Here is a 23,931-nt window from a genome sequence, read left to right as displayed (position 1 = left end):
TTCCATCAACGTCGCTAAATGAAAATCCTGGCTTATTTTTGATAACTCTCGCGAGATTTATCAGAATATGCCTGGATATTTTTAAGAACTCTCGTGAGACCTGTCAGAATAAACCTGGATTTTCCTTTAGTGATGTTGATGGAACACACTGATCGTCCATATAACATGTTTTCTTATAAATATACACACACAAAGTACTCAAAGTACTTACCGGCTTTTCCTGGTTCTCATTTCTCTCTCTCTTGTTGTGTCCCTGAAATTGACAGGTTTTAGTTGCCAGTTGTACAAATTCAACATTTAGATTAACTAGGGTTTTAGAGGCATTTAGGATGCAGACATTTGAAATATTCACAATGATCATGAGTCGTTGTTCATCAACCATTGTATTCATTGACATTTATCATGCTGTCAAACATGGGCCACTTACATACTGCGCCCTCCATAAGTATTGGAAAGTGGAAACATTTTGAGTTTATTTAGCTCTATACTCCAACAGTTTGGATCTTAAGTACAAAGTATATAACATGTTTTCTTTTCTTTACCTTTGTAATATAAATAAACCAAGGACTACTCCCCCTTACAAAGTATAAGCCTAAAGGACATCATGTTGAACAACAATTGCATTAAAACAGTTGTTATAACAGAGGATGGCCATCTCATTTGTTAGAAAAAGTATTCCTTGCGTCCTCTCCTCAAGCCTCCAGACACGTCCTACTCAAAACGTCACGAGGCAAGTAGCTATCCAGCTAGCAGCTATTTGCCATTGATTTTCGCAAAATGTCAGTGCTTCTACATGTTTTATACATATTTTTTGCCTTATCACGTTAGATTTCGCTGACTAGTGAGTTTAGTTTTGTAGTCTAGATTGTTAAGCAAACGGTTAGCTAGCTATCACCGAAACAATTCAGTGAAACGCAGACTCATCATCCGTCATAATGAGATCCGTTGCCGCTAGCAAGTGCGGGCTTCCTGTTACCTAGGTCATCAAGTCATCAAGTTTGCTATAATAATAATAATAATAGCATTTAGAGTTGATTAAACTCCATTATATTGTGTTTACAAACAGATAGATTCTCTACCTTGCGTTTGCGTTTCTTGTTTGCTCCGATGTTTAAGCCACGGATGTCAACATCCATAGCTGCCGCCATCTTGAGGTGTAGTGCAGGCACGTAGTGCAATCGCTCCACGATATAGAACATGGTGTAATACCATATATTTCCACCAGATGGCATACATTTGATACTATTAATAGGGTCCAAAACCAAAATTCCGCGACCACTCTCTCTCTGGCTAACATGTTTTGATTATTTATTTGACCTTTTATGAAAAATTTAGCCTCCAGGTCCCTCCCAAAAATCCCGGGGTTTTTTGCCAGAGGGCCAAATTGCATGTTTAAATATGCAAATGAGGTGTTACCTAATTAAATATGCGGTAATTTGCATAACATTCAAGAACTTAAATCTAAACATTGGATAAAGCCAGGTTAAAAATTCTTGTTCATATTGTTGACATATTAGAGTCAAAGGCTTGATTAATAATTAATAATGGTAGCGTACGATAACAATAGGTATGGGAGGTTGCTGCCTGACTTCTGGGCAATGCTGACTAGCTCTCCTTGCTGATCAGGTCGCCTTCCTTCGGACTGATTTCACTCAGTCCATCACAGGCAACCCCTAGTCCTACATGGCCTGGGACATGAGTGTACAATGAACAAGGGCAGCAAAATGAAGTCTGGCTGGCTCTCCATCCTCTAGAATGAGAAGCAGCTGCTAGTGCACTCCAGAAATATGAACAATGTGACCCAGATCCGGGCGGCTCACAACACGCTGGCCAACCGAAAAGAAGCCAAGAAGAAGCACATGCAATGTGGCCACGGATGCGAGAGGATGAGCAGTGTTTGCAGGACCTGGTCGCATGCATGCATGAGTTTGACTCCTTCCCGTTCGACCCGGCCTCACCCACCCTCCGCACCCTACAGTCAGCCATGCCTGCCTCTGATGAGCTCATTGCTGACTTCAACTCAGCCCGTGCTGCAGGAGAGGAGAAGTTGACCAGCATTTTACGAGACAGAGTGTTCAGTAAGAATACCTCCCTCCATGCATCCGTCCCATTGAGCAAACGCTTGACATTGCCAAGGGGCCATGCACGAAGAAACCCGGGGAGGAACCCAAGGTTCTGCTGAGATGGAGCAGGATGCTCTCAAGGCAGTGATCGACCTGGTTGAGGTCAGTTAACTTGTGAATCTCCCAGAGTTGTTGGAACACTGTGTTGTCGAGGAGACAGCCTTATTCAACTCCAATGGCACATACAGGAAGACGCAGAAGAGCAAGCTCATCCAGAAGCTCTCTCTCCAATCTGTAGTTCTGAAAGGACCTTACATCGCTCTCGTCGACATGGGCATGATTTGGAGGATCAGCAGAAGATCGACAGACACAAGATGACACAAGATGACACCCCATACAAGTGGTCGGACGACGTCCACAAGGTGTCATCCATCATCCTTGCCCGCCATGGTGATGCTGACCGTATCATCTGTGTGAATGACCCTTACGATGGAGCATACTCAACGAAAGATGACGAGCGAGACCTGCGGGTACAGGGTAAGGCACATGTCCCCAACACCTACATGAAATTGGGTGACCCCTTCCCCTCTGCCAGAGTGTTCAAAACGCTGCTGTGTAGCGTCAGCAACAAGGTGCAGCTGCAACAACTAATATGCAGCTACCTGACCGACCTTGCACAGACTGTAGATGCAGATATTGTTTACTCTGTTGGCTCTCATCGCACCAACTTGTCAACACAACAACCAATGCAGAACAACATCTTTGACCAGTCTGAGGCTGACACCATCCTCTTCTCTGCTTATGCAGTTCTGCGTGAGTCAGGCTACAGTGGCCCTGTTGTCATATCTATGTCGCAGCAGCGGCCATCTCACAGCAGTTGCCAGGTATGCTCTATCTATATCAAGAGAAAGCAGGAGATAATTGTATGCCGTGGCCTAGTGACTGAGGAGATGGCAGACTGTATTGTGCAGCTACATTGTATTACAGGCTGTGATGCCAACTCAGGCTTCTATGGAACAAGGAAATTGTCGGTGTATGACAAGGTGGCTAAGAGCCCTGTGGCAAGACGGCAACTCTCACGGTGTGGAGATAGCCTTCACCTTGAGGAGGAGGTGGTAGAGGAGCTCTTCCAGTTCACACAAGATGTCATCTATGGCCACAAAAAGAGCAGCACCATGGCTGAGGCCCGTGCCGAGAAGTGGAAGAGAATGAAAAACAACTCTTGGACTTCATCCATCTCCCTCCAGATGCAGAATGCCAACACTGTCTCCGTGCCAACTACTTGGCATATCTAGTGCGCCACCCCTAGCTGAAGCACCACCCCACGCCCCTCGGACATGGCTGGGAGCTGGTGGGTGGTGGTCACTGTCATCCTGTCCGCCACAGGTTCACCTGCCTTAAAGGTTACAGGTATTTTGGATTTGGCCCTCTAGCAAAAAAAAACGGGATTTTTGGGAGGGACCTGGAGGCTACATTTTTCATAAAAGGTCCCTAGAAGTCAAATAAATCATCAAAACATGTTAGCCAGAGAGTGGTCACGGAATTTTGGTTTTGGACCCTACTAATAGTATCAAATGTATGCCATCTGGTGGAAATATATGCTATTACACCATGGACTCGATTGCACAGCTAAACCCTCTTTTTCAATGAAAGTATACTATAGTCACAAAAGTATCGTTAACCCTGTGAGACCCAAGCAATGATCAAAATGACAAGAAAATAAAGAAAAGTCTGATAAAGAAAATAAATCCACCTTCTGAATCTCGGGTTTGTATAACAATTTTCCAGAAATGTTTGAAAAATTAGTGGGATACAAATTATGGGGTATTGTAGTGCCGAGAGACGGGAGTCGGAGGCGGCGTATCAAATGTCACAGCTAGACGTTTATTGACAGACATGAACGAGTCTCAACCACATGCTTCAAGCAGTAACTATAACTGACGTAACAACTTGGGTACCACGCACTTAACTCTCCGTGCGGAACAATACTCCCAACCCATAGTTCCGTGGGTGAATTATGTCAACCCACCACAGTATGAAAATACAGAATGCTTTAAAAATATGACACATATAACACAATAAGACATATTTTATCAATAATTAGAATATTGAACACTCCAAATGTAGTGCGGTTGAAGAAGTTTGGCATGGAGTTGAAAACCCTGCGGGCCTTCTACAGAGGCACAACCGAGAGTATACTGACTGGGTGCATCACTGCCTGGCAGGGCAACTGCACTGCCCTCAACCGCAGAGTGCTACAGAGGGTGATGTGGACAGCCGAGCGCATCACTGGATGTGAGCTTCCGTCCATCCAGGATATATAGGACAAACGGTGTGTCAGCAAAGCCCGGAGGATCATCAAAGATCCCAGCCACAGCCTGTTCGAACCAATGCGTCCAAAAGGCGAGGCCTCTTCCGGAGGCTCAGGGCCAAAACTCAGAGGCTAACCAACAGCTACTTCCCCCAGGTGTTCAAGCTCATGAACAAGCCCACTGTAGACAATTGACTATCATTTCCAAGCACACCACATGTATACGAACTACGTGAACCTTAAGCTCACAGCCACTTTACTATTGAACTATCCATTATTACTTGTTGCACCACTAGTGTATCCTGTCTTACCTGTACTATTGTCACTTTTAACTTGTATTATGCCTATTGCCTTATTGTCTGCAAATTGTCCAGATACTGATAACTATATCCTGTCTTATTATTCTTTGTCACTTATGTCCTGTACTACTGTTATTTTTGTTTTATCTTGAATTATGCCTATTGCCTTATGTCTTGTGTTGCAATGTCAGGAACCGAAGCCTAAGAATTTTACTGTCTTACTCTTGTGTAATGTGATGTAACAATAAACTTGAAACTAGTGTGTAATGTCAAAATCATAAAATAACATGAACATTTCAAAAAGAGAAACTTCTAGAAATATTTGGACAGTGACACAATTTCCATCAAGATGCAATTGAAGTGGAGACTTTCAGCTTTAATTCAAGGGGTTGAACAAAAATATTGTATGAACCCCTATTTTCAGGGGTTCAAATGTAATTGGACAAATCAAAATAATCATAAATAAAATGTTCCTTTTTAATAAATGTCGAGAATCATGTGGCCTTACGGCAACTGTCTTCAGTTGTTGTTTGTTTGTAGGTCTTTCTGCCTTTATTTTTGTCAAGTGAAATGCATGCTTGATCGGGTTGAAATCAGGTGATTGACTCAGGTGATTGACTCGGCCATTGCAGAATATTCCACTTCTTTGCCTTAAAAAACTCCAGGGCTGCTTATGCAGTATGTTTTGGGTCATTTCCATCTATATTGTGAAGCGCCATCCAATCAACTTTGCTACATTTGGCTGAATCTGAGCAAACAGTATTTTTTCTTTACCATATAAAAGATCCTGTGATCATCCACCATGTTGTCTTCCATGGACGTCCAGACCTCTTTGTGGTGCCGAGCTCACCAGTGTTCTTTTTTTTCTCAGAATGTACCAAACTGTTGATTTGGAATGGATCTTTTGTTTTGCAGCCTAAGGATGGTCTGTTTCATTTGTATTGAGGGTGCTGTTGATTGTAAGTCGATTTGGAGTAAGGCATCTAAATGGCTAAATGCCAAAAATGTCAAATGTAAAAATGTCTGTTGACCACATGCTGTGTGTATACAGCAACAGCTTCCAAATGCAAATGTCACACTTGGCATTAACTCAGACCTTTTACCTGCTTAATTGATAAAGAAATAATGATGGAATAGCTCACACAGGTCCATGTTTTGGTCCCTTGAAAAAGGGTACATATTAAAGAGCTGTAATTCCTAAACCCTTCCTACAATTTGGATGTGAATACCCTTACCCTAAAGCTGAGAGTCTGCACTTTAAGCCCATAAACAGCTAAAATGACAAAAATGTGTCCAAATATATGTGGGCCTATAACTGTTCTTCTCAAAAGTAGCACTCTTGCTTTTGAAACATTTATTTGCTCACTTCTGCAGAATGTTGGTAGGAATCTGATTTGCGTATCATTAATGAATCTATCCCTATGGTCACCCTTCAGGACCACAGTTTTGCAACATTAACGTAACTGCCTAACTTAGGAGTGTTTTGGGTGATATCTTTGTTCCTACATACTAGAAGAAATATCTTAGCAATATCGTAGCAAATGACCCGAGCCGTTTTTAATGTTTCAGAAGCTGCTGTGTAAACATAATTGATATTAACATAAAAAAATACCTATTCATGAAAGCTTTGGTTCCAAGGATATGCCGTTTAACCAATACAGGATGCCATTTAGGTAATTTAGGCAAGTCTGACAGAGCTAATTCCACCCTAAGTGTTGTTTTCTATGTTTCTAGGTTCATTGGCCCTAACCATGCCATTATTAGTCAAAGCTGGAAAAACAGATAGGAAATCAATCCCAAACATTATATTTCTCATTCCAGTGTCTTCTTGTTCTTTTTGGTTGCAGGTACCACAGGGTTCCTCTGGGGCTTGGCTTTGGTCTTGGTTGGTTTAGCTTTGGCCTTTACAAGTTTGGCTTTCACTTTGGCCTCCTTGAGGACACTTGGTTTGCGTTTGCTCGATTTGGGGGCTTTGGGGTTCTTGAGGGGCTTGCCAGGAGGGGCACTCTCCCCTGGACAGCTCTTGAAGGCGTGGACGTCTCTCACACTCTGGCCCGAGAGCTCAGGAGGGTGACCACAGGTGGCTGTTACCTTCAGGGTGACATTCTCCATCCACCTGACGAGAGAAGGAGGGCACAGTGGTTAGGGCCAGAGAGAGAAGGAGAGCACAGTGGTTAGGGCCAGAGAGAGAGAGAGAAGGAGGGCACAGTGGTCAGGGCCAGAGAGAGAGAAGGAGAGCACAGTGGTTAGGGCCGGAGAGAGAAGGAGAGCACAGTGGTTAGGGCCAGAGAGAGAGAGAGAGAGAAGGAGAGCACAGTGGTTAGGGCCAGAGAGAGAGGAGAGCACAGTGGTTAGGGCCAGAGAGAGAGAGAGAGAGAGAGAAGGAGAGCACAGTGGTTAGGGCCAGAGAGAGAGAGAGAGAGAGAAGGAGAGCACAGTGGTTAGGGCCAGAGAGAGAGAGAGAGAGAGAGAGAGAGAAGGAGAGCACAGTGGTTAGGGCCAGGGCCAGAGAGAGAGTGGGTGTGTTCTTATTTATTTTATTTTATTTAACCAGGAGGTCCCTTGAGATTAAAATCTATTTTTTCGAGACCTGGCCAGGATAGCACATCCATACAAGTACAAGCCTACAAAATTGGAGAAAAACCATAATAAAAATGGGACAACAGATATATATTATAAAATCCATTTTAGGAATAGCATGTTACACAATTCTTAATCAGAGCTTTGAACTCTCCCAGTGAGACAAGCTTTTTAAGATGTAGTGTGTTCTGGAGGTTATTCCATGACCAGGTTATTAAGCTGTAGTGTGTTAGAGCAACCCTCTAGTCTAGTGGCTTTGTAAATAGAGATGTACCAGTGATGCTGTGTCCTTAGGCTTAATGAAGGCCAGGAAACCAGATCGTAAAGTACACAGTGATGTGTATGAATGAATGAATGAATGAATGGTCTTTATTGTCATTGCTATAGTACAGGTACCAAACAACGAAATTTGGGAGGGGTGGCTCCCCTGGTGCTAGGAAAGAAAAAAATAACAAAAAAAACAAGAAGGGAAAGGAGCTGGTTTACATAAATAAAGGCTATGTACACTATCCACTATACTATACTGTACAGGTAAGACGACTAGGGTTGTCATATTGCACATTCATTTAAAGTGTCGCAGTTTGCAGGCTTGAAATGTACACATTTGTGCCTCAGCACTACACCTGATTTTTTCAATCCAGCAGCTGCCATCAATCCGTCCAGACTGTCCAGGGCCCAGAACCTAGGTCTTTGCTGTGTTCAGGGCCTGGATGGCCCTGTGGTAGAAGCTGTTCTTCAGTCTGTTTGTCCTTGCGGCCATGGTCCTGTACCGCCTTTTCGAGGGCAGCCGGGCAAAGTGTTCGTACCCAGGGTGGGTTGGGTCTCTGGAGATCTTGGAGGCCTTCCTGAGACAGCGTGTGTTGTACAGCTCTTCCAGAGAGGGGAGGGGGGCGCCGGTGATCTTCTGGGCTGTTCTCACGACTCTCTGTAGCGCATTTCTCTCCGCGGTTGTGCAGCTGGAGAACCAGTTGCAGATGCCGTGGGTGAGGATGCTCTCCACTACGCCGCGGTAGAAGGCCACCAGTATCTCCTGCTTGTTGTGTTCCTTCCTGAGGACTCTCAGGAAGTAGAGCCGCTGTTGTGCCTTCTTGATGGTGGCTGCTGTGTTGTTCTTCCAGGACAGGTCATCCTGTATGTGCACCCCCAGGAATCGGAGGGTTGAGACTCTCTCCTCGCTCTCTCCGTTGATGAGCAGGGGCTGGATCTCAGATGTTTTCCTCCTGAAGTCCACGATGATTTCCTGGGTCTTTGACTTGTTCAGCACCAGGTTGTTAACCTTGCACAGCTTGCTCAGCTGCTCTACCTCATCCCTGTACGCCGCCTCGTCCCCCCCCCGAGATGCAGCCCACCACGGTGGTGTCGTCTGCAAACTTTACGATGGAGTTGCTGGGGTGGACGGGGGTGAAGTCGTAGGTGTAGAGGTTGTAGAGGATGGGGCTTAGCACGCAGCCCTGGGGGGACCCAGTGCTGAGTCTGAGGGCTGTGGAGGTGTGGGAGCCCACCCGCACCCTCTGGGGGCGGTCGGACAGGAAGTTCTTGATCCATGCACATAATAGAGTGTGATAGTCCCAGGTCTAGTAGTTTGGTCACTAGCCTGTCTGGAAGGATGGTGTTGAAGGCAGAGCTGAAGTCCACAAAGAGCAGTCTCGCGTAGCTGTTTCCCCTCTCCAGGTGGGATAGAGTGGCGTGGAGAGTCGTCGCGATGGCGTCCTCTGTGGACCTGTGGGCTCTGTAGGCGAACTGGTATGGATCCAGGTTGGGCGGGAGGCGTGTGAGTATGTGGGCCCGGACTAGTTTCTCGAAGCACTTCATGATGATTGGTGTGAGTGCCACCGGGCGGTAGTCGTTTAGGCAGCTCACCGTGCTTTTCTTCGGGACTGGGATGATAGTTGAGGTTTTCAGGCAGGGTGGGATGGTGGCCTGGGACAGGGACTGGTTGAAGATGTTGGTGAAAACCCCGGCCAGCTGGTCGGCGCAGTCCCTCAGCACCCGTCCCAGGACGCCATCCGGCCCAGAGGCTTTCCGGGGGTCCACCGCCTTCAGCACGCCTCTCACTTCATGCTCTGTGAGGGTGAGGCTGCTGAGAGCTGGAGAGAGTGGTGTTTGTGTTGTGGTTACCTCCGTTCGCCCCTCGTCGAACCGGGCGTAGAAGGAGTTCAGCTTTTCCGCCAGTAGGGGGTCGTCCTCTGCGGCTGTGAGCCTGTTGGCTCTGAAGTTTGTCATGTGCTGAACCCCCTGCCACATCCGCCTGGAGTCGTTGCTCAGGAAGCATTCCTCAATCTTCTCTCTGTGGTCTGCCTTGGCCTCTCGGATGCCGCGCTTTAGGTTAGCCCTGGTGGTGCTGTACAGCAGTGTGCCCTTCCCTGCGAAGAAGGCGTTGTCCCTCTCATTGATCAGTTTTTGGACCTTCCCAGTCATCCATGGCTTCGTGTTGGGGTAGACCCGGACCCGTTTGTCCACGGTGACTGAGTTGGTGCAGTTCACTATGTGGTTCAGAACCGACGACGTGAACTGTTCCAGGTCCTCATGCTCATATTCCTGCCATGAGGTGTCATTTAGGCAGATCTGCAGTGGAGCGGACCCTTCTGGCCAGGTTCTGACAGTCTTAGTGGTGATGGGAGCACTTTTCCTCATGGTAGTGTAGGCTGGGATCAGGAGGATTGACACATGGTCAGACATGGGACAGTGAGTTGGATATAAAGTGTAGAGAACTGTGTCTAAGCTGTCTCAACAGGCCTAGCCAGGTCAACTCATGCCAGTGAAGCTATGTCAGAGGAGAGGAATCGAGGAGAGTACGATCACATGAGGGTGACAGAAAAGATAGTTTGTCGGAAACTAGATGTTCTTCATCTGAGGGGAATGGAGCCCCCCTGGGGTCACATGGTAGAAAAAAATTATTTGATGTGTGAATCCATTCCCTCGATGTAGTAAATCTGTTCCCTCGGTTTAGTAATCTGTTCCCTCGGTTTAGTATGCTTCCACAAATGTTCAATTGGGTTTAAGTCAGGTGATTGACTGGACCATTCCAACAAGTTGATTTTCTTTCTCTGAAACCAATTGCGAGTTTCCTTTGCTGTATGCTTTGGATCGTTGTCCTGCTAGAACGTCCACCCACGTCTCATCCTCAGCATCCTGTGGATGGCAGCAGGTTCATCTCAAGAATCTCTCTGTACATGGCTCCCACACCATGATACTTCCACCTCCAAACTTCACTGTTGGTATAGTGTTATTCGGCTGATGTGCAGTGCCATTTCTCCTCCAAACATGGTGTGTTGTGTGACAGCCAAAAAGTTCAATTTTGGTCTCATCTGACCAGAGTACATGCTCCCAGTAGTTCACTGGCTTGTTCAAATGTTGTTTGGCAAACCTTAAACAAGCTTCAACATGTCTTTTTTTCAGTAGTGGAGTCTTGCGGGCTGAGCGTGCACAGAGGCCATGGCAGTGGAGTGCATTGCCTAGTGACTTGGTTCTTTTTTTTTGTTTTCATATAGGTTTGATCTTTGGAGTTAGGAGTTAACAGCCAATCTAGGCACTGACTTTCTGACTTAAACAAGGAGTATGATAGCCACCAACTAGGAAGCTTTTTGGATGAGGTGCAAACTTTCTGACTCCCACTGCTCCGTAGTAGAGAAAGGGGTCTTTGTCCATTGATGGGATGCTCCTTACAGCAGAAGCGGACACTGGCAGCGAGGTACACATCCCAGGAATCAGGATGGTCTGCCACCAATTCTTACAGCATCCTGTCCAAATACATAATGAGAAATTAATCAAAAATATTTAACATAAATACAGATCTGCTTGGATCTACTAAAACACACTACTGGATAGTAGTGTAACAAATGGTACACAATTGTCCAAGTCACAGTTGATCTGAAAGACAAATAGAGAGAAGCTGCTTAATATCATTTTGGTGCAATGTTTCTGTGAGATGATACTGTGCTCAGCCCCCAAAATCACTGCTGCAGCTATTATTACAATGGCTATAGAAAGTCAACACACCCCTTCACTTTTTTTTAAATAACATAACAAAATGTGGAAAAAGTGAAGGGGTGTGTTGACTATAGTCACTGTATGTTATGTTGGTCCATCGCATACCCTTAAAAAAACTGAATTCACCTTGAATTTAAATCAACATGACTAGGAGGCAAATGCCTTGAAAAAAAAGTGGTTTTGTCAAAAATAAACATTCCTATATGGGAAAGTGCAGATCTCAAAACAAAGAACAGCCTAACTCAGAAACAATACTTGGATCTAGGTGAGAAAGGATTCCATTAGGGGGCAGGGCCAGAGTTATCCACCACAGTAAGGAACACGGGTCCATCAAATGTTGTGTTCACACCATTGGGTACACCCAGATAGATCCTTTCCATATGAATCTCAGAAGCCTGCTACCCTAACCCATCTTCTCAAAGTATACACTCAAGTCCTTCTTCTTAACAATTCAAAAGAAATGGATCTAAGACATTTGGTGTTAGGGTCAAGTTTTTATCTGACTTGCTTTTGGGGTCTACACTTTGTGACAAAGGTGTTTTTGTAAAAAAACAAATAATAATACACAAACACATTGGTCTAATGTAATTTATTTGCAACAAAACAGATTTCTTTTTAATAATATGTAAAGATGGGGCTTATACATCAGGCCTTATTCTTTAAAAAAAAGAGTTTACAATTAAGATTACAATGGACATGATAAACAGAACATGTTTAAAGAGAGAGTTTAAAGTTTTATAGCAGAGCTCTTCTGTAGCTAATGGAGAATGGACACAGATTATTTAGGCATGGAGGGAGATGAAGATGCTTCGATTGTCTGGTTGCATAGATGTGAATTTTTGAATTTAAATTAAAGGACAAATAAAGGGCATCATGTTAACCCCTTCAACATAAGCTTGTAGCACAACACTGAGCAGTATCTCCAGAGAGAACAGCCAGCGATCCAGAGATAACAGCCAGCTCCAAAGTTTTTAAATTCCAGTTGGACCACTGGAGGGTTGCTCAGTCCATGGAATATGAAGTATATAGCAAGAATATAGGTTCCGGACGGCAACTTGATCTCTTCAAAGATGTTTCATTTGCTGACATGTTTCATGTCAAGCAATGTTTCCATGTCTTGGTCTACTTCAACTGCTTTTCCTCTTCCACTCCACCCTCCATTCATCCCAGCCCAGTAGTGTTCGACCTGTCTGCCATCCAGCTCCCTCCAGCCCTAAGAGTTGCAGCAACAAATGTTTTAAGACACTTATTATGTATTACATAATGATGTATTACAAATTACACATACTGTATTTTATTTGTTGTGTGGCCTGTGGGACTTTTAATACATGGTTGTCAATGGACTGAGACGTCAGTACCTTCTAGTCATTAACCTGAAACGTAAGTGTAAAAACAAATGTGGCATGCATTAGTGCCATGCTGAGCTCTAAGTATCTGAGGTTATGACGTCCTACCTTTAAGGAATGGTTGGAAGGTTTGGTCCATAAGCTTGTGACTCTCATACACCAGTTCCCAATGATCTTAAAGGAAAAAAGAATAACAGGAGATGTGAGACACAATATACCAGTAATGGAGACATACTTTTGTTTAAATCATAATGTAAAGAGATGATTTGTATATCAATAACAGTTTAGGCTCACTGTTGCTCTGTGACGTTGAGAGTTGATTGAGAACACCCTCTAGGGAGGAGGGAGGGTGCAAAACGGTGCCGAGACAAACGGCTTGGCACATGGCCCTGATTTCATCATGAACTGATGCTTCTGGTCCCAAACAAACACACACACTGCCTAAGGGAGAAATTGGCACATATTATCTAGAATTTTGGCATTGGCAGATACATCTGTAAATCTTAAGCCCAATGCACACGGCCCCGATTTTGTCGCACCGCCGAATTCGATTCCATTGTTTTGAATGAGACAATGCACACGGCGTGCGATGCGATTTTATCGCACGACAACATTCGATTCTCCATTCACACCAATTGAAATAATTCAAAGAATTGAGAATCGAATGTTGTCGTGCGACAAAATCGCACGCCGTGTGCATTGGCCTTTACCCACCACTTTGGCAGGTAGTCAATAAAGTTTCGCGACACACTACACAATGCTTCAAACTAAACTGGTAGAGCCACAATAATGGTCATGTCGATTCAACCTTTGTGACAACATTCTTGCTGCTCCTGCCTCCTCCAGCTGACTATGACTGCTGTGCGCATCATTCACGCTTCTTCTGATTTTCATACAAACACTGAGTCTATGTGCTTTCTTAGTTACTACCTAAAATAAAGCATAAGTAATATTCAACAACACGTGACAGCTCAAGATAGCAACATACACGCGACTGCGTGACATAGGAAAATATTTTTGCAGCATTTTGACAGGGTTAGGTCTGAAACTTAAAGCTTGTTCTGTGCAAGGAGCATATTGGTTTAAAACAATGTGGCTGTTATTCAGAATGGGTTAATTTCATGCTCTGATTACATCATATATACAGGAAAACATACAATATGACATAATACATTTTGGGGGAGGTGGGGAGGATCAAGATGGGGGGGAGGAGGAGGCATACCATGTTTGACTCCAATGAGGTATGGTTTGTGGTTGTTGTTCAATGCCAAATCGAGTTCCTCTGGGCTACATAATGAAAATAATGTGTTATTTCAATGGGCATAAACATTAAAAACCAAACACACAGCGTTCCCCTTCACCAGACAGTACATCAACATACGTGTAAATGAGTTCTCCAAGCTTCACTCCCAGTTTGATTGGCACTGTTTTCCTGAAATCTAGAAAAACAGAAAAGTAGATCATAGCCTTTGACATTCAAAGTGGACACAATAATCAACAAGTATATACAGTGCCCTCCACAATTCAGGGCTCTCAAGTCTCACGCATTGGGCGTGAGACACACGCATTTCAACCCGTTCACACGCCACACCTTGTCTCACGCCACTAATAAAAAATAAAAAAAATCACCTTTGGGTGAATTAGCTTACAGTTTTTCCTCAATTGCTTACACACTAACAGTGGAACTTGAGACACAATGACCAAAACCTGAAACTCATGTCCTTTTGTGCATGTCCCATCCAAACACATTTCCTGCTTTTCACTCATTTTGCAGTTCTAAACCACACTTTTTGCAAAACACTACACACAATTACATACAATACATTTGGAACAATCGTCATTGGTAAAATCTCTTGTGTTCACATGGAAAACACTACCACTCAGAATGCTTAACTCAAACCACCAATGACACCATTGACTCCTCATATGGGCAAACACCTATTGCTTTTCAATTAGCAATCATAGCTTTAGCAATAAAAGGGCCAAAGGTAGAGAGAGATAGAGCAAGAAGAGTGAGAGGAGGAGGAGGAGGACGAGCAAGAGCAAGAGCAAGAGGACAACCAATACTACGACTTATGAGAGCAATTGCCTCTGATGAGATTTGGGCCACTTTGGTTGACCACCTATGATAATAATCTTATCATAATAGTGTTTTCTGTTCATCATAGTGTTTTCCATTGAGCACATCAGTGTTGAATTGATTCTTAAAAGTCTATTCATTTGATGGTTTGTGTGTGTCATTTGAAGACAAGATTTCTTTTTGAGACATAACATTGTTTTTGAATGCAGTGTTTGCTTTTGCAAGAGATTTGTGGAGTTCTTCTATAATATTATAATAATTTGAAATAAATGTACTTCTATTAAAGGTTGGATGTTTCTCTTTTGTTTTCTCAGTGTGACATTAAACTAATTCATCAAAAGGTGAATTTTCTAGAACCCTTTTTATTCATCTTTACCAATAGTTGTGGAGGGCACTGTATTTATAGAGCTTATCATTGACATCTAAAAGATGCAGAAAGAATTGCCCTCCATTGATTTGGAAAAATATGAAGTATGATCACTGAATGCAATGGTCTATACCTAGGAAAACAGGTTCTTTCTGATTTGCCTCTAGTGGACTGAGGAACCGTCCATCTCTCAGGTATTGGTGAAGAACAATGGTAAGCCGAGCCTCATTGAGGGTGTCCATGACAACGGAACGCACTGCTTTGTAATTGGCAAAGAGGTGGAGGATGGTGAAGAGGAAGAAGAGGACATATGTCAACCTGAGGAGTAGAAATGGGCAGAGATGGAAAACAGATCTCATGCATGGACAAAAAGATCTGCATCAAATAACCAATAAGTAGGAGATATAATGAGTTTGTGAAATCACATACTATGGCAGCAATGGTGTTTTGACCTTAGACACACAGGTACAAAAATAAACAGCTCACATAGTAAAAGAAGACTCACAGTGGATTGCCAGTGACCAGAGGAATAAGGATTAGGCTAATCAGCAGTCCAGCCAAATTAACCAATGTCTCCTACAAAGAGACAATGCATCATAATAAGACAATCTTCTTAAAGTAGCCATTCAAATGCAGTGAAAAGCCACTTTCACCCAGGAGAGAAATACAGGTTGCGTACCTGGCTGCCATCTTTGGCAGAGATATCTGCCATGTTGTCTCTGCGAGCTTGGTGAACTGTCAAAGCAGCTCTGGTGGCCCCACCTGCAACTCCAACAATGGACTATAAAGGGTACAGAGAAGGCAAAAGAGAGAGGTTTCAAATTACACAGCACCGCGTATAAGAAGAACATCAATATAAATCACTTCACATGAAATTAATATTAAGATTTACCTTCAATAATCCTGCAGTGCACACGATAAAAGTGAAGCATGCAGGGAAATTAGGAGCCACAATTTCCATGAACATGGCAATGTCATTGAGAACATCAGCGACAAGCCTGGTAGGGAGAAAAGCACAAGCTTTGACATCACAAATGATACAATAAAACTCAATGAGCCAATTAACCTTTTATGTTTTCAATGATTGGCATCTGTAGTACCTCCATTTTTTGGCCTCAGAGTCCAGTTTACTTCCTTTATGCCAAGCAAAGAGAATTCTTCCCAACATCCCTGTGCCATCTAAAAAAGAGTTTGATTTAGGTTTTTTTTTACAGTAAAATTCTGTGATGGGAAAGAAACAATGTCAATGTCATTGTCAGTACTACTCTCACCTCTTAGTAACCAGGTCATTGTTGCTGCAGCAACAGTTGCTTCTTGGTTTCCAACACCAACACCCCTTAAAGAGGCTTGAGTGGCAAGAGTTCCTGAAAGGGAACTGGAGAAAGCCTGTGTGTGCGTGTGCGTGTGTGTGTGTGTGTGTGTGTGTGTGTGTGTGTGTGTGTGTGTGTGTGTGTGTGTGTGTGTGTGTGTGTGTGTGACAGAGAGAGGGAAGGTAAACAGATCGCAATATCAGACATGATACACGTTTGGTAAACATGAAACCAATGCTGAGGCTAGACTCACTATAGTCCATCCGATGTAATAACAGCCCATAGCCTATAGATTTAACCAAATACCTGCATAGTGTCCCAAAATTGATATTGCAGATAATCCTCACTGACACTCTCTGGATACCCCTGTGGCAGGAAGACGCTCTAAGGGAGAGGGGAGAGCAAACGATGCATCCATTCAAATCAATGTATGGGTCATTCTAAAGATTCGTCGCACCTGTTGCTTAGAATTCTCACTTTGAAAAAGCCGATGATGGAATTGCCTCTTGTCCCACCGCCACCTTCCCATTTTCTCTCCATCACTCCATTGCTCAACTGATATTTCCATGTCTCAAGGGAGCCGTATCTTTCCGTTGCCAGCACTAACGTTTTCTCTTTTTCCATTGCACCGATCAACTTAGACACAGTTCAGTTAAAGCAAAATGTAAGGAACGCTGATTTCGAGGTTGCCTAGTGAGTGAAGAGGTTAATTCTTCCCTCTCTCCACACAGTTAGCACTTTCTAACAGCCCTGTTCGTTTATGCTTCATCAGATTGCCCAACAGGAAATGTTTAACTATAATTGAATACATCAGTTTCAAACGGTATCAATATCTCATGCGGCTACTTTAGGTTATTATAACAAATGCTTTCTCGCACGCTTCCACTCCACAGCCGAATTTAATTTCCGTGTTTACTTCAAAAGCCACGTCAGCTGCACATTTTCTGACGTTTCTATTGGCTATATATTTCTATATTTAAGCCAATCCTGCGATGGGGTGGGAAAATATCAGCAATATATAGTAGCCAGTGCCTGGATAATCCATCTCGTTTTAATATTACTTCCACGGAGGAAAAAACTGGGGGGTAGTCTACTTGATGGAATACCCCCAATACTATCCAGGGTTGTATCGGAATGCATGTATTTAGAATATGTATTCATTTTGTACATGTACACTCAGTATACATTCAGCATTATTTCACGATACATTTTAAAAATGGGTAGGCCTATTCATAATTCAGATACTTAAATAAGAGAATGATTACTTTTAGAATAGGCCTACGTTTAATCTAACTGTTTTGCAACTCAATCGATCTCACAATATTACTGCTTACTCGGCACTTGTTTTGATGATAATGGTAAATGGACTGACTTATATAGCGCCTTATTCCAAAGCGCTTTACAATGGCCTCTCATTCACCCATTCACACACACATTCACACACCAATGGCGGCAAGCTACCATGCAAGGCGCCGGCCCGCTCATTGGGAGCAATTTTGGGGTTCAGTGTCTTGCCCAAGGACACTTCGACATGTGGCCAGCCGGGATTCGAACCGCTGATCTGCGACTCTACCTCCTGCGCCACAGCCGCCCCATGATGATCTGCGTCCACCTGCAGCACGGTTTTTGCACCATGTTTTTTTTTACACAGAGTGGCTGACACTGATATATAGGATGTATCCCTCCCACCCGATGTACTGCGAGCTGGCAGGGATGAGGAGCAAGTTCAGCCACAGATTTGTTCTCCCCCGTCAAAGTACAAAAAGATTTGGACAGTCCTTTATTCCAGCTGCACTCCGACTCTACAACCAGGCCCTGCAGGGTGGGGGAGACCTGGAGATGGAACTTTTGGAACTTTTTACTTATTGAGCCTGCACTGTTTTATGTTTTTTATTGAATGTTTTTCTGTTTTCTGTACTGAATGTTTTCTGCCCTAACTGAGCTGTTTGACAACAAAATTTCCCCATTGGGGACAATAAAGGTTTTCAATCAATCAATCAATCAATCGTACGGTCATGTCAACTTTGTTTACCAGCTACAAAAACAAAAGAAGACTAGTCAGTGCTAGTTAGTGCTTAAGCCTTAACTCCAGTCCTGTCTCATTTGAGGTACATCCATTAGCCTACATCAGTTAATTTGTTTTGTGCTGGACAGAACATTCTGCACAAGTTCACGCCTATTTCACAAGCTTGCCAGTGATATGATTTCCTACCAAAATACCGCAACACTTCCAATGAACGCAGTCTCCATTAAGCGCCTGTTTCCAACAATAGCCGGATTACTAGTGTCATTTAACCAAATAACCGCCTCCCAAATAAACGGCAGGTTAATATAAATGCTCGGTAAAAAATCTTACAGAGGCATTTGATTCTGAGCGACCGATGCGACATTAGGCCTTTGATGTCGGTATTTATTCGACAGCCTTGTATAGAAACGAGAATACATTATCATATAAATCAAAGGTTAATCTCGTTTTGACTGATTTGTTGTAGGCTAATAATGTTGATATAATGCTATGGATATTTATTCTCAATAGGTCTGGTAGGCCTATACAGTATTTCAGTTCAGTCATATCGCGAGTTTGAGCAGCAGGTGCCAATAGATTAACCGCGCGTGTCCATACGCGCCGAATGCGCTCTGTGGTAAAAGCAAATATACCTCGGCTACTAAAAGAAGATTTACGCTATATTGCGAAATATTTGTTTACTTGTTGTTAAATTGTTTACAATTACTTCCGGTGGGTTTTGTATGCTCCTGTGTAGCCTTCAAATTAAAAAGTATTCAGAAAGTATTGTAATACTGGATACATTTTGAGCCATGTAGGAATGTTCAGTATACAGTATTTAAATACATTTGAGCCATTAATTCAGTATTCAGTGTGTGTGTGTGTGTGTGTGTGTGTGTGTGTGTGTGTGTGTGTGTGTGTGTGTGTGTGTGTGTGTGTGTGTGTGTGTGTGTGTGTGTGTGTGTGTGAATGAGTGTGAATGAGTGACGTCACTGTTGAGGAATGCAGTCAGGTAGTCCCTTATTCAACAAGGAGAAATACATATTCCTTATCTTCAGGTCAGAGAGCAGAGTGGGTTGGCGGAAACTGTGTGCACATTAACTTGTGAGCAACGAGAGAGAGAGAGAGAGAGAGAAAGAGAGAGAGAGAGAGAGAGAGAGAGAGAGAGAGAGAGAGAGAGAGAGAGAGAGAGAGAGAGAGAGAGAGAGAGAGAGAGAGAGAGAGAGAGAGAGAGAGAGAGAGAGAGAGAGAGAGAGAGAGAGAGAGAGAGAGAGAGAGAGAGAGAGAGGAAGAGCCAACATAATACCAGGATCTTTTTCACTTATGATGGACTAAAATGATTAAACATTTTATAGGGAGGGAGACAGGTGGGTACACACAATAGCACTAATAGCTCATATGCTATCATTCACCTCGAGGAGGTTAGAAAAGGTAAAGGACTGACAGAAATCCAAGACAGCTAGATGACTGTTTTGCCTCAAGGCAGGCAAGTTTAGACTCACCTACTGTATGTAGGTTACTCAGGAATGTAGCACAGAGAAAGAGACACAAAAGGCACAGTATTCTGTTTGATTCAGGGAGGAGCAGTGAGAACAGTGGGACAGTAGGATAGAGGGACAGTTTACGGAACAGGAGAAAAGGAAGGTTTGTGGGAGGAAGAGGGAGAATGACACATTTGGTACGAATACTTGAAGGGGCGTGGTAGTTTCACACAGGAGTTTCACTCCTTCCCTCTTTTCATTCACCAACACATGGTGGCAACTACCAAAGGCAGAAGTCAAACAGATAGAAACATCAACATACTCAAGACAATTAATGGAAGAGGTGGAAAAGTATTCAGATAACAACATTTGGATAATTCAACTACATGGTATCCTGAGGAAGAAGCCACAACTAGCAGCTGTTCTGTACCAGATCTGGTGTCAGCAATATATGACAAATAACGACAAAACAGAACTGAAGTGGGCATATAGTGGCTCGCGAGGGTTGTCTGGGGGAATTCTAAGCAGCCCTTTTCAAATCTAGATCAAGCCTAGACAAGTATGTAAGTAAGTAAGTAAAGCTTTATTTATATAGCACCTTTCATACAAGAAATGCAGCTCAAAGTGCTTTTGTAAGCACAGCAAAGTGCTTTATGTAAGTACAGAATCATCAGTGGTATTATGGTTGTTGTTGTTGTTGTTTTTTATCTTTGTCATACTATGTAAAATATACCACTTGCTTTTCATTCAGGATACTTTGTCTATCCAAAACATAGTGGTCTGTAATTTGTTGACAATGTGAGACCATATGGTAACAAGGCCACATATTCTGCTTCAGCCATAATTCACATTTACAGGCGTCATCTATATTGTTCATTTTAAGTTAAAGAAGAAGTTACAAAACGAAAACCACACAGCATTAAACACACTCAGTAACACCTCTTTGCGACTATGTTACAGTGATCCCTTTTAAATGCCTCTCATCTCTGTTCAGTTAGTGAGGAAAGCTCAAGAATGGTCCTCTATAATGGTTATCAACTTGGGTATTGAGTACCGAACGTAATTGTCCTGGGTCTTGTTCAACACCAACAGGATTCAACGAATCATCAAACCTTTGCCTTTGGCATATTCATGTGCGTAGTGTGATCATACCAGTTCTTCAGGCTCCTGTGAGACAGATAGCAGACACCATGCATACCACATCATATCCAATGTTACATCAGACTTCACTTTCTGTTCCCTGTGTTGAAAATACCCTTGGGAGAGAAAATGAAGATGCTTTCTTTTTGAAATTAACATGTAATGCAATACATGATGTATATTCTGTTGCTTACAACAATTATCACTTGAAGTCTACAACTAGCACTTAGAGATCCAACATTTCTTATTACTTCTGTAATAAGTAACCCTTAGTTTGTCAAAAATGCAACTATCCTCTCTGTGCTCTATACTGCCCTGTCCTGTCTCCTCAGAAATGTCTCCCCCTGCCAAATCCACACCAATGACAGAGGAAGACATTCCACTGAATACTGTTCCAGGGGCAGCTGAAACGGCAGATGTCCAAAATGGGAGCATTTGCACACGAGTAATCACCTCCTGTAGCCGTACTGCTACCTCCTGTGCCAAGGACAAGGACCATAGGAAACTAGCCATCGGTAGCATCATCTGTGGAATCACCTGCATTGGCATTTTAGCTTTGATAAACTCAGTCAAGGTATTTTCAGTTCTAATTTTCTCTCTTGTGTTGGTGCACAATCATTGATAGCTGAATAGAACACCTTATTTCATTTGATTGAGTTTCCTACCATTGCAGTTGAATAAGCATTGAGAGAGAGAGAGAGAGAGAGAGAGAGAGAGAGAGAGAGAGAGAGAGAGAGAGAGAGAGACAAAACTATATCCTTGAGGACAACACTAATGGGCATGTCCTGTGGAGTGTCATTTTCACAAAACAACTAGTTAGGCATGCATGAACCATGCAAGTGTGACTGAACATCAATTGTATGGTAAAATAAATATTGGGATACAGTACATACTGTCCAACTTTCCTTTTAAATGTGTACATTCATAAGAAGTATATGAGTCAAAATGTTACAGATATGCACAAATTACATTGTTTGGCTTTTAAGAATGCTGGTATGCTGAATACAGACATAGACAAATGTAGTGTTGTAAGTCGCTTTGGATAAAGGCGTCTGCTAAACGCCAAAAATGTAAAATGTAAATCTTCAAAGCTAGACATTATGAATAGTTCAAGTGTTAACCTAAAACATTACCTTTCAACAAATCTTTTTTGTGTTTTTTTCTCTATCTTCCCTGTGACAGGCCCGGGAGAAACGGGAATGCGATCCAGAGATGGCTCAGCAATATTCCCATCGGGCAAAGAAGTTTGGGATCATCTCTATTGTGGTGTGGGTGTCAATTCTGATCCTAACACCAATACTACTGGCACTTGTGTCATTCCTATTCACTCTGATAGACTGACCAATTGAGATGAACCTAAAATCAGCTCAGGACAGGATTGTGGTCCACTTTCATTCCTTTTGCACCTTCCTGGCATACCGCAAATGGATTGAATAAGGATAGCAACTCAGAAGTGACTCAATGAGACTCCTTTGTCACCAGCCTTAGTGATATCAGTTTAACCCTATGAAAACATGATGAAGATATGCTCACATTCATCAGTGAATGAACCAGTCTGATTTGAGCAGTTAAGAGTAAGAACTATTGCATTATGAAGAGGTGAGCGAGGGGTCACAAAATAACCAAGTGTTTAATATAGAATCTTGTACAAGATCTTGACTGAAATACAAGGATCCATAAAACAAAAGATACATATCCAAGATAAACTCAATACAATCTCGATGGCATACAAAACATCGCCACGTTAGACATGTCTCCACACTTTTATATATATATATATATATATGTATGCTATATACAGTATGACATACTGTATATATTGAGCTGCAACATTTGCAGGAAGTGCTATACAAAAAAAAGTTATTATTATTATTTAACTTGGGCCATTTGTGAGACAATGAATATTGTTTATCATATACTAATTGGAAAAAATTATGTCAGAGAATGTCAAAGTGAGGACAGATATCAGGAGGGCAATGTTTGTTCACTAATGGTAACAGTGGAAGCCTTTGGCTTAGCCACAAATTAACAGCAAACATCACAATTTCTTCACTTTGGTTGTTTATCATTTCTATTTTAAATGTATTAATGTTTTGTTACATATTAAAACAGTGCATTGTATGTTGTAAAGTATTTTTTAAATAAAAAACAAATTGACATTTATGCTCTGCTCATGCGATTAGCCTCATTTACATAATAACCTTTACTTATTTATTATAAAGTAATCCTTTAGCTGTAAAGGGCTCTGCACACAGCGTGCGATTTCTGTTGCGCGTCAACGTTCCATTTTGAAGTTTGAATGGAAGTCTATGAGAACATCGCATTTACCCACACACGGCCCCGATTTTAATCGCACGGCGAACATTCGATTCCATTCATTTGACAGTGCGACAAAACTCGCACGCCGTGTGCTTTGTCCCATTCAAAATGAATGGAATCGAATGTTCGCCGTGCGATTAAAATCGGGGCCGTGTGTGGGTAAATGCGATGTTCTCATAGACTTCCCTTCAAACTTCAAAATGGAACGTTGACGCGCAACAGAAATCGCACGCTGTGTGCAGAGCCCAACTAAATTCATACAAATACATTAATTCAATGACAAGCCATACAGTTTAAAAAACTATGCATGTATGTACACACACACTGTACTGACAAATATTACAGATCATAATACAAATATTAACAACACTTACCAAATCACAACGGCAACAAACAATTAACCTAACCTACATTGACTTAATCATGTTGTTTCCACAGAAATGCACATTGGAGTGCCTTTAAATTACATGTGAAACTTCAAAACATTTTTACACCAAAAATGTAAAGATAAACTTGTTTTTGCTTCCAATAGTTACTACCCTGAGCTGAAGGAAACAACCAAGATTTTTACGACACAAAAATCCAATGAGTTGATGCCAATAACAACAAAAAACACAATGCTGAGAATGGTAACACATCA

The 23,931-nt window shown here is 42.6% G+C and overlaps 1 protein-coding gene across 1 annotated transcript; it reads right to left on the bottom strand.

The window, feature by feature from the left end:
- Positions 1–11,882: 11,882 nt before the first annotated feature.
- On the bottom strand, positions 11,883–17,231 carry rusf1 (RUS family member 1). Its single transcript, XM_080524880.1, has 13 exons — positions 16,824–17,231; positions 16,653–16,730; positions 16,308–16,422; positions 16,137–16,215; positions 15,929–16,034; positions 15,716–15,817; positions 15,542–15,612; positions 15,170–15,354; positions 13,971–14,028; positions 13,812–13,876; positions 12,884–13,030; positions 12,698–12,763; positions 11,883–12,456 (listed from the first exon to the last, which is right to left on the bottom strand). The coding sequence occupies exons 1-13, from the start codon at positions 16,968–16,970 to the stop codon at positions 12,371–12,373; spliced, it is 1,305 nt and encodes a 434-aa protein (XP_080381006.1). The 5' UTR covers positions 16,971–17,231; the 3' UTR covers positions 11,883–12,370.
- Positions 17,232–23,931: the final 6,700 nt, after the last annotated feature.

The sequence above is a fragment of the Nansenia antarctica genome (genome assembly GCF_963989245.1).
Source record: "Nansenia antarctica genome assembly, chromosome: 2".
Classification (NCBI taxonomy): Eukaryota; Metazoa; Chordata; class Actinopteri; order Argentiniformes; family Microstomatidae; genus Nansenia; species Nansenia antarctica.
This window is presented reverse-complemented; position numbering and strand designations above follow the sequence as displayed.

Coding starts and splice junctions, on each gene's coding strand:
- rusf1 (XM_080524880.1), bottom strand. CDS start 16,970: ATGGAAAAAGAGAAAACGTTAGTGCTGGCAACGGAAAGATACGGCTCC. Junction 16,731..16,823: donor CCATCATCGGCTTTTTCAAA/GTGAGAATTCTA, acceptor CCTCTCCCTTAG/AGCGTCTTCCTGCCACAGGG. Junction 16,216..16,307: donor AATGACCTGGTTACTAAGAG/GTGAGAGTAGTA, acceptor ACTCTTTTTTAG/ATGGCACAGGGATGTTGGGA.